Below are 18,785 nucleotides of genomic sequence, written 5' to 3' on the forward strand. Positions count from 1 at the left end.
CATATACATGTTCGTGTTCACTGTTGTCTCAAAAAATATGGGACCCACAATCTGAGTTGCAGACACAGCACACCAGACTCCGACTTTCTGATCGTGAAGAGGTTGCTCATGAATCGCATGTGCATTGACTACTGACCAATATCTGCTATTCTGCGAGTTCACATATCCTGACAAGATGGAACCAGGCTTCGTCACTCATGAAATACAGCAGCGGATCCATCAACCCACTCGCAATTGCTTCAAATAGCCACGTGCAGTAATGCACATGTTTTTCCTTGTTGGGTTGCTTCAGTTCTTGCACACATGACACTTTGTACGGTTTCATCCGTCGGCCGTGTAAAATGAACGTACACCTCCACTATTGCGATTCTTTGTGGAATGGAATACATGTCGCTCAGCTCGTACTCACACGTTTACACGAATGTCTACACAGCTTTTGTGATGAGGGTAGTCAATCGGCGCGCCACTCTGGCAGGAAGGCGGGCTACTTTTTCGTTGGCCACCCTGTACATTATATATACATAGCTCCTTGTATGTATGTATACACACACAGAACACATAAAAGAAAATTCAAACTCAAAAATAAGTAAAGCTGTTAAATAAAATACAGAAGTGAACAGCAGCATACGTAGCCTACTGAATATTTTAATGCTAATAACGAAGTATACATCAAGGTTTTTATATCTAAGTATAGGATTTCAACAAAAGCTTTTAGTGGTAAGTCCCCTGCTCATCACTTTTGAGTAGGTGTTTATGATGTTCATGGGGGTCTACAGATGATCTGTTGTCTTCAAGTACAAAAGAATATACTTAAAGCCACCTATACAGCACAATAGCAAAGGCTAATTATCAACTTCAAATTTTCAAACTTATGACACGGGTGAAATTCATTATATAAAAATTTACAGCACTTGAAAGTAGTAGCTGTTTTAAGTTATTAACTCTTAGCTATTCCGTGTAGCTGAGAAATGGGAAAACTCTCCAAACGTTAAAGTCATTTTCGCTTTTCCAGACATTCTTATGGCCCCTGTATCTTACAGGTCATAGTTTAATAAAGACTTTTCTAGCAACAAATAACAGGAAACAACCTTAAACAGGTTATTAATCCGTGATAGTGCAGTATCAAGAACACCCTTAACTCACTCATGTTGGGCTAGTTTAGAGTTGGTAATTAACGTAACAGCTGGGAAAAAGTGAAAACCCCCACAGAGGACACCTCAGCCAAGAACTGCACCGGGGTCCATGGGTATTCTAGACTGTGCTGATAATGTACAGTAGGTGAGTGCGGTTATACTGTATGTGTGATCTTACCTGGCAATCGGTTGGTGCTTGCTCTTTTTATTCATACTTTGCCCTCATGCTGCCGAGATTGGCTTTAACCACCATGGACCCAGAACTGGATTAAACAGGATTTAAAAATAAATGATAATCAGCATAATATTCTATCTGGCCACACAATGAAACTGATTTCTGTTTAATCTATAGGCCACATCCTTTCAAGTCACAAGTCTATGTGGAGTTTTCAAGTTGTTCTCATGTTCATTACACTGTGAATTTGTGTTTCCTTCGACGATCTAAAAACATACGTTTTTCAGATTTGTAGGTGTGCACATGCGTCTTTGTGTGAGGACGCACTGTGCTGGACTGCTGTCCCATCCGAAGTTCACAAATCTACCTTGTGTCTACTGCTGGCAGGATAAGGTTCAACTCCAGTTTCCCTGTACTGAACAGATTGTCTAAGATAAAGGATTGCCAAAGGTTTTAATTCCTGTCATTTATAAATGCCTTATTCACCACGTAACTGCCCCAAGGCATCCTGAAATTAAGTTATACAACTTTAATTCCAAAAGATACTATCCCTCTTTATAAGGAATGAATTCTATAAACTATAAATTAGGGGCACAAGTGCAATTATGAAGAAACTAATTATGCAAATTATTTCATAGATTTTTCTATAGAATATCAAACATCTATACAGCTGCGTAATTAAGACTTGTACTTAAACTCTTATTTCCCAAATGCTTTACATAAATTATTGGCAGTACAAATACTGATCAGTGCATAGGAATAGGAAAGAAACAAAAACATTTTCTTTCATTGCATTTTTGTCCTTACCACTTAGAAATCTACTATATATTATGAAGAAACATTTTAAAATTTACAGTCAAGACACTGTTGTCCACAAAACGGAAACACAAAAACTGGCCAAGCAGTATTAAAACATGAAATAGCCAGGCCTGCTGAGACTTTTAAAGCTTTTATAACTTAACAAATAGTAGCTGAAATTAATTTTCAAAGTAGGGAACGATGCTGTGTTTGGTTTTTGCAGAAATAACAGTTACAGAAGTTACCATATTTAAAAAAATATGCTTTTCTTTTAGCAAAATATTGTGCAATAATGAATTTGATCCTCTAAGTGCAAAATGCATCATAAGTCACAAAGACACATTTAGAACAAGGTGCTTGGCTTGCAGTTTCAAACCTTTACAGCTCTTGATTGATAACAATTAGCTTTTTATATTGTGTGGGGTTAGAAAACATTTCGCAGTTTTCATCGAACTACTAGGCAAGAAACGCATAGCTTAGAAGGGCCAATGCAGTCATCATGACAGAATGCACCACAACCCTTACACATAATCATGGCCTTTAGTCTACAATAACATTTTGAGGGTGAGTCCTCCAATCCAGCTGTTTCACGAAATGTTGGTGTTGCCTCACCATGGTCAACATGGTCTAATGTGTGGCTTGCAGGAATGGTAGTGACAGTCACAGAAAAGGACATCACACTTCCGCCACCGCTTGACTCTGGGCTGTATGCTGGAGAATGAGCAGGCCCTGCTGTGCTGTGGTTTAGCACATGTGATGAGGCCATATTGATTGTGCCACCATAAGTAGAAGCAAGCAGGGCTGCAGGATTATCATGTAACTTCCCCTTTGGCCGGTGAAATGGTAGTGAACCTGGCAGTCGATAGAGATCGGAATTTCTTTGTATTCTTATCTTGCTGTCACTTTGGACTGCTTGCAACTGGACTACTTGCTTGCTTTCTTTGGCTGTTACATCAGTGGTAGTGGGTATCAAGGAAGAATCCTCCTGTCCATGTGTTACCTGATCTTGAAATGTATCCTCTACCTTAACTTTTGGAGTAAAAGTTTGGTTAAGAGAATGGCTAGACTTTACATATGGCATAATGCCTGGGGTTTCTTGTATTTCACTTTTGATAGTTGTGAGATGCAACCGATCTGTTCTCAGATCATTAGTAGTCTCTAAAGTGAGCTGTGCTTCATTTTCCATAGTTACCACTTCACCTTCACTTAATTCATTCTTTACAGTCGTGCAAGGGGTGTTCAGTTTCAACTGGTTCTCTATAGTACCAAGATAAGCACGTCTAATGGCCTCTGAACCTCTCCCATAAGTAGAAATATTAAGAAGGTAATGGCCAGACATAGCAGGCTTTGAATTTCGCTTACATCCAGGCAAACCCAATGAAAACCTTTGATTGCTTGAGCAGTCATCCATCGGATAGTCAATGTGACATATACCTTGTTGTGATGCCTGAGACACTGGAATAAACTGTTGATATTGGTTATTCTGTATAAGGGTTTGTAAGATCTGGTCTTTTGTACTTTTACTGAGCAATTCATGTTGATATGTTCCATGTTCACTGCTAGCAGTTCTTGGTTCCACAATTCCCATTCTTGCTTGGCTTAGGCCAAAGGCTCTTTGCTGAGTAAGAGTCCTACCAAACAGTTCTGGTAGAATTCTGGAAGAAAATTCTGTATTTTCCAGAGATACAACCGCTGTGGTCGACTTGAATGTCTCTTCATTATCTTGTGAGGTCACAACAACAGGTTTTATATTTATTTTGGTCAAGGGCTTGGGAAGGATCTGCTCAAGTGGAACTTCTTTTCCTTGAAGGAGCTTTGTGACCAATGGGTTGTTAGCTGGAATAGAAGAGCTTGCTTTAACAAAATGTGCACTATGAGATGAGTTCACTACTGAGGTCATTTGTTTTGATACAATAGGAGAGGGGCCTGTTGGGACAGGGATATCAGCCTGAGGAGAACATTTCGATGCATCTGTTATGGAAACATCATTATTAGATTTCTCCATTGTGATATGTGTAGATGATGACTGACACCCTAATGGAGATGCCTTAATCATGCCAATGGCTTTGTCAGTGTTAGGTGGCACTTCATTTGTATTTATATCAGTTCTCTGGCCTACTGTCCTAATTTGTGTATGTGTTCTTAATGTGTCTGATTTGTTAAACAACTCCTTTGTTTGCTCTTTTAGAGGATTACAATTTAAACTTGTAGATTGGGGCAAGGCAGACATCTCTTTTTCTGAAGGTGTTTGTTTCAAAGATGCCAATATTGTGTTCTCTTGAGCTTCTGTGCTAGGTCGTCCTACTTCAGATTTGATAGCAGTTGTGTTTTTTGGAGATTGCAGGCCCATGTTGGATCCAAATAAGGAGACTTGCTGTAATTGTGTTCTGAATTGATTTTCTGTGACAGACAATTCTTTGTTTGTTGATTCTGGGCTGGAAAATAAAATTCCTCTCGTATCTCCCCTTCCTCCAGGCCCACCCAGTTCCATGGCAACATCTTTTGTGGTTCCAGACTGGCAGACTCTGTCATTTTCTGACCCACCTCCCCCTGGTCCTGGTCCTGGAACAGTACCTCCTGCAGCTGAAGCTTTGGCAGCTGCTGCCGCCGCGGCTGCAGCTGCTCGCTGAGCTTTGGCAAGCTGAGCTTTAGCTTTGATGTCGGCCAGAGTTCGTGCCCCTGTTCGACCAGGACTGATGGTGTGGGCATGAAACTGAGCCCTGGGAGAGACCTGACAACCAGGGGCTGCAATGGGAAAAATCCTTGAGACTGAAATCTGCAAAAAAAAAAAAAAAAAAGTTTTAAAAATTAAACCGTAGTTAAAAATATTGATTAGTTAAATATTGATTAGCATTTCTTTGTGTAATAATCTGTAAGCTTACTAAATTGGCAAACCATTATTTAGATTATTAGTAATTAATATATTTAATGTCATAGGTTAAAAAAAACGGTTAAATAAATAGATGTAAAACAAAACCTTGTTGCCCTCTGGGTCTCAGATGTTGAGAACTGTCTGTCTTATGGGGAACCTCATCCACATGCCAATTTTAATACTACCTTATTTTACCTCTCCATTGCAATCTCTCTCTCGCTCTTCTCTAACCTGACCTTTATTACTTCAACCAGTTGAACTTATAATCATACTCATCTCCCAAATCTAGACTTTTTGAATCTTTGGACTCATGGTGGGTTTAAACCCTGTTCTTGGGTTATCTTCTCGCAAATCGTTGGTATCGCCTAAGGGATTGGGGTAGCCCCAAATTTACAAAAACTTTACCAGGTTAGAGATCCCTATAGTGACCTTTGGTGTCCCTGCACCCTTGAACCTCCAACTGCGCTTCATAATTCTAGGCTAAAACAAGTTACTATAATAACCTTTCCCATACTACCTAAACTCAAATAGGCAATATGCTCCCTCAGTCTTCAAAATGTGACTATGGGCTGCCCTCTGCTTAGCCAGTAGTTTTAATAACCCATCCCAATCTGCCAATGGCTCTCATATTCTCTAATTTATATAGACATGACTTTATCTAGCCATTTCAGGAAAATCAATTGGATATACAAGATATACCATCACAGTACATGACCCCTATCAGCGTACAACAGTACTTCAGTTAATGAGTTCAAATCTTTGGTTTGCTAATCAACCTAAGCAACAGGTTTTTAAAATATGTAGAGCAGATATAAAAAATGCTTAAACATAAGAATAATATGTAGACTCCACACAGTGTATCCTAACCAAGTTTAAAAGCCAGTAAAAAGAGATCCGTACTGCTAATCACTGAGAAACCATACCATATATTTAATAATTTAAGAAAACAGAAATGTCCTTTTTATTATTTTGTTAATATTTCTGTTAAAAATTGAATTAACTTTATTATTTATTCATTATTAAAAAATTAATTGGTTTGGCCCATGCTAACAAAAAAAACTAAAGCACAGGAGATTATTTTTGAATATGGCAGGGGATTACATTTTTCAACCCACATACTAAACTAGATTTATCATTCTTATCATCCACCTGCACTGCAAACGTTTCCTCCCAAGTGCAGATCAAATGACGGCAGCATAGCTTTTGAATTTTCAATGCAACTGTCATACAACATGACTCATAAAAGAGAATGAAAAAGCGATAACAATAAACTTGAAAAAAGTCTTAAGATGGCAAATACTGAATTATCTTAACAACTTTATTTATCAGGCCTTCTACAGTATGTAATATCTTTGTCTCTTTTTTATGGACACCATTTCTAGTATTTTATTCTATGAATATTTTTTGTTCCACGTTGCCTTGTATAAAGTGTCTGCTAGGAAAAAAATAATACCGGAACATCAGTATTGACAGTAGTAGACTTAATATTTCATAGAAGAAAAAAATGGCAAGTTTTGAAAGAAATCTCCCTGAGGCAAACCTAAATGGCAGCTATAACTGTTGTTCAGGAATACAATGCATTACTAGATAAATGAAATAAAAATATATAGTATCAAATTTGTTTTTGTTTAAACTTTCCCTACAAAGCACAAACATTCACTGGCTCAAATGCCTTTTATACAACAGTCAGTGTGCACAGTTTAGCACAGTGTGAGTGCTAAAAAACAAAACAGTTCCATCTTCCATATTGTACAGTGCATATTATTCAACTGGCCCAAAATAAAGAATCTAACTCAGATAATATTTCCTTCAGCATATACTTACTTTAAGGGGTGGCACCCTCTGCTCTGAAGATTGCTCCTTGTCCTGAAAACTTTTATGAGGGGTCTGAAGTGGTTGTGGCTCTGCGAGTCTAGGCACTTTCTCTGGGCTTGATTCAGAATCTTCTTCCATTCTGGGGCTTTTTCGCTTGAGTCTATCCCGAGCAACTTCCATTTGTTCAGTCTCTTGGCTTTGTGCAAGACTCCTGTCTTCCAGTTTCTCTTCTGGGTGCTGTACCACATCCTGAGACGTCTTACCATCTTTGCTTTCATTCTCAGCATCATTGTTTTTAACTGGCTCTTCTAAAGTATCCACTACAGGTATGTTGTTGGAGATGAGAGTCTCCCCAGGAGGTTCTAGCTTCTTTTCATGGTCTTCAGGAGTAGATACAGGCTTTGCATCATCATGTTCATTACTTGTTGTGGCGTCTTTCAACAATTCTTCTGTTTCAGGGAAAATTGTTTTCTCTTCCTTCTTATCTTCTGTGATATTCGTGTTGTTTACTTTGACCTTGGGATCTTCTATAGACTCGATTTTTGCCTCCGTCTTTCTTATACTTTCCTTTTCAGATACTACTGTTGGAGCTGTGGGATCCTCTGGGCTTTCAGGTTCTCTAGTCAATTTTATTGATTCATCAAGGCTCAGACCAGAGCTAAAAAGAAAGGTACATACATTATCAATAAAGAAACACTAAAGTGAGAGGTGTTCCAAGATTTTTATAAAGTATGTTACTTCCTTTAGGACTTTTATGATTATTTAACCTCTCTTTTTTTTTTACATTCATGTAACAAAAACAGAAAATGCTATCAATAATAACTCTATCCTCTAATAACCTTACTCATCTCAGTGAGAATGAGATGAGACTAAGGACTAAAGCTGAATAATAGATGAACTCCTAAAAGAAAGAAGAATCATTGAACATAGGGACATAAAGCTTTAATTAAACATCCATTAAGTAATATTTACACCCCCATAATCTCCATACTTAAAAGATGCAACTGATCAAAAACAAAGATTTGGAATCTTTAAGGGAAAGGTGGAAGAGACCAAGTCCTGATGCCTGTGGGGAATGGCAAAGTCTGCTTGACACTGACTTAAGGAATATTGAGAGAAGGGTTAAACTAAAAAGAGCAGATGATTAACTGAGAATGAATTGGCCAAATTTTATTGCTATAAGACAGTGACTTATTTGAATTAAAAGTCATGGCGTTCTGATAAGTTAGAAGCAATATTTAGTCCTCTGCTAAATCCACATCATCATTGCTGGGAACTATAGCTGATCCAAGCTGCGTCGAGCACAAAGCAGGAAACAGCACTGAACCGGGTGCTAGTCCATTACATAGATGACAAATCTGGAATTACCAATTAACCTCACATGTCTATGTAAGTACTTAGAGGAGAACCCACAAAGTCATAGGGAAAACATACATGCTCCACACCTGAGGTGTGTGTGGGATTCAAAACTGGGACTCTGAACTCATGAAGCAGCCACATGGCCTCTTTAAAGAATATACAGGTAATTATAGGTAAACACAGAAAACTGTGACTCTTGATCGTCACATTTACCACACAGCATACTAACTACAGTAGATTTTAATCATCTTCTAGGTTCTTTTTACAAACCTGAAATAATTCATTGCTGCATGAATAAAGTAGTTCATTTTAAATAAACTAATTTATGAACCTTTTATGATATGTTTATAGGTTCTGAAAAATAACATCTAAGAATTGTTCTGTCAACATTATCCATTGGGTGGCACAGTAGATAGCATTTACCCAGACATTTCCTGTATAGAGTATACACGGTTAAGCCATGTTTCTCTGGGTTTCCTCCCACATGCCCAAATACATGCTCATCAGAATAACTGAGATTCCAAACTTTCCCCAAATGAGAAGCAATGTGTGCATAAATGGGTTCGGTAAAAGAACCAATGCTATGTACTCAGCTGTCCCCTGTATTGCATTCAACTGTGCCAGGATAGACTTTCACCTTCTGTGACACTTAATTTGATTTTCTGTAGTATGCAGTATGAAATCAAAACTATTTCTTGAAAAGTTAATTCTAGATTTGTTTGAAAAAGTTACCATAATATTTAAAATATGTGTGATATTACTTTAACCTCTGTATGTTCAAAGATACAAATCTGCTTGGTATTACAACCTAACAGATACATGTTTGGGCATCTGAGATGAGACGCAACGCCCTGATGACTTTCTGAGCAGAAACACAAGGAGTGTTTCTTTGTTGTTATGGTAAGTGTAAGCATTCAGCTGCATGCCAACAATAAAATTCTGAAAGATCTGCAGGGTATCAACTGCAAACTTCAGAATATGCATTGTGTCTAGGGAGTTGAACAAACATAATTTTTGAAAATAATATTTCCTTTCTAACCAGAGGAAATGGCATCCTGCACCACCAGAATCAGTTAATCCACCATCAAAGGGGCATATCTCTCTAAGGGACAATCTCATTTCTGTAACTCTAACCAAATCATTGTTCTTTGGCTTTTGCTTACAAATAAATGCTAATGAGAAGACAGTCTAAAATTTAAAAAAAAACATATATAGTACTAGTCAGATATGGCCAAGAAAAAAGTAATACTCTGAATTAAAATAAAACATTAAAACTCTAACCTGCTGATATTAATAAATATGCAGAGCTAGTCACATCCTATATTAAATTCAGTGTGGATAACACTTAATTAAATCAAATGTATTCTTTATTAGACGTGTGCTGCTATATTCAAATCAAAAAACCTGGATTAATAAAGGAGCACACCATCAAAAAGGTACTGCTACTTTGCATTCAGGAAATTGAGAAATGTACAAAAATTTGATATGACCTTGAAAGGCTATCAAGCGGGAACAAAGACAACAGAAACTGGAAAAAAAATGTTTGAAGGTACTGATTAAAGGTGTATGGGGCAGGTCTAACAAGCTGTCACCAGCTTCATAAGGAATGCATTTGAAATTGGAGCAAGACACAAGTTACTTCCAAATGAGCAGAATTATTTTTCAACCATTCGGAACAAGATGTGTGCAGGACTTGCAAAACAGATGGCTCACGTGGTGTTTAATCCAGCATCTTTAAAACCATCGCAGATGAGGTAACCTATAATCATATTCTCCCTATCCTTGCATGTCAATCTTGCTAGAATAAAAGAACAGCAGCAAAGTGACACTCTGCTCGAGAAAAGCAAAGTTATCGTGTCTGAATGGCCACCTCTCAGTGATGTCAGTTTCAGAAGTCATAGGAAGTTTTGAAATTGCTTGTAAAGAAACCTAAACTTCTGGATAAATAGACTAATTCCAATTTGGCTATCAGATTTACAAACAAAACAATGCCATCTGTCTGTGCCTGCATATATCCATTAAACATCTGGATGAAATGTGATGATAATGGCTCTGCCTTGATCTCCAGGCTAGTCCTGAAACTTTTAGGTAGGGGCCCATATAAGATTTCCAAACCTACAAGACCACAGGTGGTAAAATAGGCAACAAACCTTCATCCACATTAGACATACATGAACGAAAGGCCTGTATGAGTGTGCGCATGTGTGTGTATGGGGCAATCTGTTCTGTTCACGTTCAACCACAGTAACTAGATGCATATCTAGTGCGCATGCATGCACTTTTACATTTTTTCGGCACTTGCTATGAAGGACCTGTGTGCAGTAAATGCCACCGTGCAAGAACGATGTCTTGCTAATGACACAAATGAAGAGACACAACGTCAAAAGGAAGCAAATGTCACTAAACAACGTGCAAGTGAAACACCTCAGCAACATAGGGCAAGGCTTGAAGTTTTCACTACAAACATTGCCTAATTGGAGGTATTTTCTTGAGACAAAGATTAATAGCACTCATATGCCAGTGATACGGATAAGATATGGTATCACCAGTGTCTTCTTACGAAAGCCAGTGGGGCAGCAATCATAATTGGGTCCACGTCCTCTGCAATGGATAATTCTTAAAGAGTTAGCTGACACCTCTCCAAGTTCAAGAATATAGTAAAACTGCTAGGGAGTCTTCAGGTTGTTTTTTGTCCTGAAGAGCACATGCAGCTAGATAGATTTTAAACACCAAACCTCAAGACTATTGCCTCAGACCCATACTTTTACCACTTTTCACCCATAAATGTACATAAAATTTTCACAAAAACAAAGATTTCCTGATAACATCAGTCAGGTTCCTTTGATCTGTAACAACAAAACTCTCCTGCACCTCTCTCCATGGGTCTGTTCTTGTCTATTTTGCTCATTTTAAATGGATTATTTACCTACCCTGAGGCTGCGGGTTCAAATCCCACAACTGACACTGTGTGACCATTAGCAAGTTACTTGACTTGCCTGACCTCTAATTGGAGAACCAAAAGAAATGTAACCAATTGTATCACAAATGTTGTAATTTGCCTTGGATAAAGGTGTCAGCCAAATAAGTTAATGTAAATGTAAAAAAAAGTAGCTTAAGGATAGATGTGGGACTGTGATAAGTTGTTCATCATAACCAGAAGAGACTGAAACATTTTAAATCTTTCCATTCCTTGTATGAATGTATGAAATGTTTCTTTAGTTTCAAGACTTTCAGACTCAAGTCAACCAACCATCTCTCATTCAGCGAAAACTTCAGATATAAGCGTGGAGACAAAGGCTTGATAGAAGGGGAGCAGAATGATGGCCAGTTGTGTCACACTAACAGTGCAAACCAAATTATCAATGCAAAAAAAAAAACAAGGTCAAAACACAAAAAAGCAAACGCAAAAAGATGATGTATTGAAAAGGCAGTGAAAAACAGAATAAAATATCAGAAGTAAATGGCTTTAACATTATCTTCAGTAGTATAATGCCAGGACACCAAAGGAGAAGCAAGTGCCCCATTTTTATGTCCCTTGTTCAACCCACCACATGACTTCTGCATGACTAATGCTGATTAGCATCACACACAGATTGACAAGACTGGGGGCTATGAAAGAATATGCCTTGGACAGAGCTACAGTGTCAAAATTGATAGCGACCTCTGTGTTTTCACACCATTAGTTTTGAATTTATTTTGTTGTATTTTTAACTTTTTCCTTTTTTCAAAAAACCTAGTACTCTTCTATTTTCTTCCAGTTTGGAAAAATGACTGTCATTATGACATCATCATAGTCACAATCTGCAGGGCACTTTAATTTAGATGCTGCTACTTGGATCTATCATAGGAAACATAATGTTAATTTTCACTCGTATGCAGAGGACACCCAGTTATACCTTTCATTTAGATTAAATGGAATTTCTCCTATGCTTTTTTTTAATAGGTTGTGTTCGTAAATTAAAGGAGTGGATGGATGAGAACTACTTGTCTTTAAACACCGATGAAACAGAGACGTTAATGATTGGAGGGAATCACGGTGATCACAACAATATTTTGTCATAATTAAACTCAGTTGGAATCGCCATTAATTTTACTGAATCAGCCCGCAATCTCTGAGTTATCTTTGACTCTAGCATGTCATTTAAAGCGTACATTACAAACTTGTCCAAATCATGTTTCTTCCATCTTAAAAATGTTGGGAAATTAATAGGCTTTCTAAATAAACAGGATTCTGAGAAATTAATTCATGCATTTATTTCTAGCTGATGTTCAAACTGTTCTCTATGCAGCCTCCAGTTAATCCAAAATGCTGCTGCAAGAATAAACAAGAACAAGAAAATATGAAGACATAACTCCAGTTCTTAAATCTTTACACTGGCTCCCGGTTAAGTTTAGGGCAGATTTCAAAATCCTTCTTTTAACATATAAAGCATTAAATGGCCAAAGTCCTGCTTACTTGTCTGAACTTATCATGACTTACAAACCAGAGCGCACATTAAGATCTCCATCTAAGATGCCGGTCTGCTTATGATTCCAAGGATTAATAAAATAACAATGGGAGGTCGAGGTTTTAGTTACAGGGCCCCTAAATTGTGGAATGGTCTGCCTGCTACTATAAGAGATGCCCCTTCAGTCTCAGCTTTTAAATCCAAGCTGAAGACTCACTACTTCAGTTTAGCATATCCTGAATACAGCTGCTGATTAACTGTACAGACCACATCTCTGTTGTTAGTCATTAGCACTAAAACATAAGTAATAGCATCGTTATAATTTGTTACTAACCCTCACCTATTCTGTTTTTCTTCTCGGTACTCAAATATGGCACTTGGTGCCACGGCTAACCTGCCAAGTTGTTTTGCCTGCCTAAGGTAAAGTCATTCCTGATGGAGGATCGCAGGAATCATTGGGTAGAGGGCTCCTTTCATCGGATTGGCTGGCCCAGCATGGTTTCAGCTGTGGAATGGCCAAATGGGGGAGGCAGCTTGATGGCTGAGGTCTCCAGGACTCTAAACAAATCCAAATCATATTATGTGATATCATCTACTGTTAAATTCTGCTCCATAATTGTACATTTTTTATTTTTATACTGTATTGAGGATTTGTTCTATTCTATATATTGTACTGTATTGTATTGACCCCCTTCTTTTTAACATCCACTGCACACCCAACCTACCTGGAGGGGTCTCTCTTTGAGCTGCCTTTCCCAAGGTTTCTTCCATATTTTTCCTACAAGGGTTTTTGGGGAGTTTTCCTTGTCTTCTTAGAGAGTCAAGGCTGGGGGGCTGTCAAGAGGAATGGCCTGTTAAAGCCCATTGCGGCACTTCTTGTGTGATTTTGGGCTATAAAAAAATAAATTGTATTGTATTGTATTGTATCTTTTGTGCAGAGTATGTATACTGGTATTTGGCTGTTACCAAATCAATTTTCCCATAAAAAGAACCTATGCATTTTGACAATTGTTGGCTTTCAAGTTTATTTACAGATTTGATTATAAAACCAGTTTTGTCTTCAACTCATGGTGCTAATTCAGTTCAAGGCATTTCATTAGCAACTACAATCCTTAAGAATTAATACAAACTATATTAAAATTGTGAGAATCATGTAAGCATAAGTCATATGGATATAACAACCAATCAAACTTCATATATTAATCCCAAATATTCCTTCTGGAAGGTTTATATAATCATTAGGTCAGCAGAGTTCTGGCAACTGCTAAAATGCTCATGCTATGGAAATACACATTAATGAATTATCAAAGCACTTACTCAGAGTACTCTAGGGCTTTTAACATTGCCCAAGATAAAATTACCAAAAAAAAAATCTATCTATGTGAATAGAATTTTGAAGTTCTCACATGCTTATTTCTTCGTCGGCAGACTTAGCTACTGTATATGAGGCATATTAATTTCATATTGTATGTTTTTCTGATATTGTAAAATGTTTATGAATACTTTAAATAAAATTAAAACTTAATTATGCCATTTCATGCCAAAAGAGAGCTTTCCTGTGAATACAGATGATGAGAAATCCATCTTTATGTCTGCACAGCACAGTTAATCTAATTTGTGATAAATGCAGCCCGGTGCTTTTTGTGCTAAAAGTTTGTATCATATTAAATAAAACTAAACATGATTGATTATGGCAATATCCCATTCAATTAAATGGTATCCAAATAACATTAAATAAAACATGTCACATCATTTTCAATTTCAGTACATTTTCTATAGAAGCATTTGCTTAAATTCATTATTAACCAAGTCTAATATTTCTGTACATTGAGTATGTTCTTTTAGGTAGATTATGGTGTGCTGAAATAATGAAATGAAGGACATTTTATTTCCTTTTTTCTTAATTCCAGCTAAATTAATTTTTTTATTACTTCTAAACCAAGTTTACTTTTTTCTTTTTTAGCAAATAAAAAGCTTACTTTTGACCAAAATAGGACTCGAAGAATTGCTCCTTCCATTGTTCCATCTTCTTTTCTTTTTCAATTTCTTGTCGTAACCGTAGGCGCATCTCTGGTGTAAATTCACCTGAAAAAATGCAGTGGTAATAGAATTTAATAACGTTTGACATAGACTGTTTTACAGAACCTCTTCAATACACATAGAAATTACCCTAAGGGGATTATTTCATAGTGTCTCTTAGCTGAAAACTAATTTGTAATTGTAAAACAAAGAATGTGTCAATTGCACAATCTGCCTTAAGTTGACAAAGGTATGCTGTACAGTATTGGTGTGATGCCTTCCTTTGGGCTAAATGGGTCATCACTATACAAGTCATATTATCTGTTGGTACAATAATTGGAGGAAAACACCACACAAAGGCAATATATATTTGTACAATATATTTGAACTGTGTCTTTCTATAAAATTCAAAAAGTACAAAAAGGTTACAATATTTTGTGGGAATAGTTTTTGCTGTATAGATTACAATGAAATATTATTTGACCTTATCTGACTTCCCGGACTTCATGTAATGTAAATATTATATAGTGTACAAAGTCAGTAAATAATAAAATACAAAGGTTTCAGTCACTGAAAAGAAGCTGAAACTTTTGTGGGAAGTTTAAAACAAGAGAAGCCAGAAATAGGCAGTATCACTTCAACTCAGAGCACTACCTAATTCTCTACAAGTAGTTGTGTCTCTCCTACTCTAAAGATGTTCTGGGTTTGCTGTATTTTATTGCTAGTGAACAAGTGTTCTGCATCAATGCGAGAAGGGGCGGCATGAAGAATACTATGTAGTTTGCATGTGGGCACTGTATTCAGCCTACTGCAGGCAGTATGTTATATTGTATTGTGTACTGGTTGATACTTGTAGTTAGAGGACTTCAATGCTAGAAAGGGGAAAGGATGGAATCAACTGAGCAACTGGAAGCCAACTGCTGAATATAAATAGTGAATTGGTACAGTATTTGGTTAATGGGGTAGCCGAGACTTATACATAGCAAATTGTATTCTGACAACAAGATGACATTAGGCTAAAAACATTGGAAAAGAGGACTCGAACTGCAAAGTCACTACAGGGAAACTCAGACAGATAGGGTGTGTTAGGATTTTAAAATATAGCCACCCAAGTGTCATCCAAGCCATACTGAGAACACCTAGTGGATGCCTCTGTTCAGGAACCAAAATGAAGTACCGCATTTCTCAAGGTCATTGAGCGAGGTAGAGGCAGCCAGGTGGGTTGGGGTGGGGTTCCTTTGATAGGCGATCCCTTGTAGCTCTCAGTCGGCAACGTGCCTTGATCCATTGTGCACCATGCTTTAGCTGTCAAAGCATTCTTCAAAAACAACAAATTCATCATCACTATGCAATGCGCCTTCTGAACGCACTCCAGCATTCCTTCTAACAGTGACGTCCCAAATTGGAAAGCAATTCTTCAGTGGGTGGCTAAATTTAGACAGGTGGGTACAACATTGAACAGAAAATCTCCAGGCTGTCCTCAGACTGTACGAATGCCTGAAAACATCCAAGCTGTAAGGGCATTCATTTTGCAGTCTCCTGGACGTTCAGCGCACAAACATGCTTTTGCCTTTGGCATTTCCAACATGTCTTTGAGGAGGATTTTGCATGAGAAACAATTTCCAGCCATACAAAATGATAGTAGTGCAGGAACTCACTGAGAGAGACTGGGAGAACCGTAGAGAGTTGTATGTGAACATTCTGCAAACCGTTTATCGAGATGCCATCCTCATGTGCAACGATGAGGCACATTTCCATTTGAATGGTTGTGTAAATAAGCAAAACTCTCACTATTGGGCTGAAACCAACCCTCGTAAACTTCATCAGAGACCCCTGCACAATGAGTGCATTAAAGTTTGGTGCGCCATTGCAGAATTTGACATTGTAAGCCCTTACTTTTTTGAGAAGGGGGAAGCAACGGTCACTGTCACTTCAGAACATTACATTGAAATGCTACAGAACTTTTTGCGGACCCAACTGGAAGAAATGGATGAATGCCTGGTTTCAACAGGATGGAGCAAGAGCTCATATGGCGTGGAGATCCATGCAAGTTTTGTGGGAGATGTTTTCAGGGAAGCTGATCTCCCTTTTGCAGCGATATCTGGTTGCCTTCACATTCGCCTGATCTCGCGTCATGCGATTTCTTCTTGTGGGGCTATCTCAAGTCGGAGGTATACATACACCGACCTCAAAACCTTGAAGCCCTCAAGGACACTATTTGCTAAGAAATCGCTGCTATTTCCTTTGAAATGGCCAAATAAGTCATGCGAGCATTCAGAAATTGTTTCGAAGAGTGTATCGCTAATGATGGCAACCACCTTGAAGACATCTTTTTTAAAAAAACATGGAAAAAATCTAATTTGTATATCCTTTCTAGTGTCATAATGAAATTTATTTTATCTTGTAGTGTTTGGTAGAATAAACGTTTGAAATGTGGTACTTCTTTTTGGTTCACCAAGTACAATTTTCTAAGGACTTCAGGGAAAACTGTGGATAACCCTTTGATGAAATGAACATCAACTGTTGCTAGTAGGACAAAGAAGGCTTGTGAGGCACGCCCAAATCGGCAATGGACGGAGTTATATTCATTTCTATAGCTGAGGTCAAAGTAGAAGTTGAGGAGCTCCACAGTGGCAAGACAACAATGATCGATTGCTGAGATACAGCAGAAACTGTTGACAGTGCAGAGTATTGTTGAGGTTTCATGTTCAATGTGTCTCTTCAGAAGTTAACAGAATCTCTTAAATGTTACATCTGATTATCACACAGATGTACTCTGGGATAGTTTTCTGTTTTTCAAAAGGATACAGTGCATATTAAAGGTACTCAAAGATCATAATCTTTGGGCTCTTCAAGTTGATTTATGGAGTAGAGCTGAAGTTCTGTGGGGTCATTTTAATGAGTGGAGATATGCAGCATTGTAAAACTGACTAATTGATTTATTGCAGTAGCAGCACAACTACAGGCTTATCAGTCAAAGCTTGGCCTACGTCCTCATCTCTATGATCATGAATGTTGGATAGTAAGTGAAACAATGCTGAGTTACTTTAAAGTAATTTTGATGACCTTGAAGTATACCTGCAGTGATTCCTGAATCAGAGATCTCAGCCGAGGTATAATAAAGCTGTCTTAGAGACAGGTACGTGAAATTCTGTATAAGGCATAAGCAACTTCTTCAGGAGAAGCAGAGCACCATTTCTAGCAAATTGAAGTCTGGCCTACCTAGGTAAACTGCTGTCAATGCAATTGGCATGATAAAAGGGACAAAGTAATACAAAAGATGAGATGAGGAAATCGTTCATCATAACCTAATGACCTATTCCAAAGTAACCCACTTTAATAAGACGGCAATGTTTGGGTGAAAACACAAAAAAATTGCTTAGGTCTGATGTAGAAATATTTGACCTAAACAACCCCCATGTTAAATGAGCCCTTTGTGCAATGACATTTTAAAGCAGACATTGGTCCACTGGTAAAGCTCAACGTTTTCTGGAGCACTTCTATAAATGTAAAAGCAGCAAGTACTTTTATCTGCATAAAAGCATCATGCTACTAATAAAAAGAGTCACAGAAAAACTAAACTGTTCTACTCACCCTCTGCAAGCCGCTCTTTCCAGGACTGTGCTGCAGAGGTAAAGAATTCATTATTGAGAGCAGAGCTGTTCAGCTTCAGAACACCATCACCACTTGCCTAAAACAGAGAAAAAAAAACACAAACCGAGCAATGAAGTCACAAATACAAAATTTAAGGTTACATTAAGGTAACATTAAGCACCAGTCTGAAGTTATCAGGGATTAGATTACACTGATTATAGATTGCACTAGTACTAATCTATAGATTACACTTTTCTCAGTCCTTAGACAGAGAAAAAGAAGACATACACAAACACATAAAACCAGATGTCTTAAAACCAGTTTTAATTTAATTACATTGCTGTCAACCTAGGATTAAGAATATATGCCAAATAGACCACAGTGCTATACAATTATATAAGGCTGGTATAAACACATAAAGCGTACAACATGAACACACTAAAATAAAGAAGAAACAATCCTCTGGGTTTACTTGAAGATTATTCATCTCAGTCTCACAGGTGGGAGGCCCTATGCACGTCCCCACTAAAATGAATATAAAAATACGCTCTTTTCTCATGTGCAACACCTTT

General features: G+C 37.6%; 1 protein-coding gene across 4 annotated transcripts in view; it reads right to left on the reverse strand.

Annotated features, from left to right (window-relative positions):
- Positions 1-539: 539 nt before the first annotated feature.
- Positions 540-18,785, reverse strand: part of asxl2 (ASXL transcriptional regulator 2) — a 291,665-nt gene continuing 273,419 nt past the window's right edge. For all 4 annotated transcript variants that reach the window (XM_039748788.1, XM_039748791.1, XM_039748790.1 and 1 more), the window contains 4 exons: positions 18,214-18,310; positions 14,580-14,685; positions 6,803-7,451; positions 540-4,882 (listed from right to left, as the gene is read on the reverse strand). In XM_039748788.1, the coding sequence (XP_039604722.1) occupies positions 2,552-4,882; positions 6,803-7,451; positions 14,580-14,685; positions 18,214-18,310 (3,183 nt within the window). In that variant the 3' untranslated portion in view covers positions 540-2,551. The remainder of the gene's footprint in view (positions 4,883-6,802; positions 7,452-14,579; positions 14,686-18,213; positions 18,311-18,785) is intronic.

Source organism: Polypterus senegalus, chromosome 3 (genome assembly GCF_016835505.1).
Source record: "Polypterus senegalus isolate Bchr_013 chromosome 3, ASM1683550v1, whole genome shotgun sequence".
Lineage (NCBI taxonomy): Eukaryota > Metazoa > Chordata > Cladistia > Polypteriformes > Polypteridae > Polypterus > Polypterus senegalus.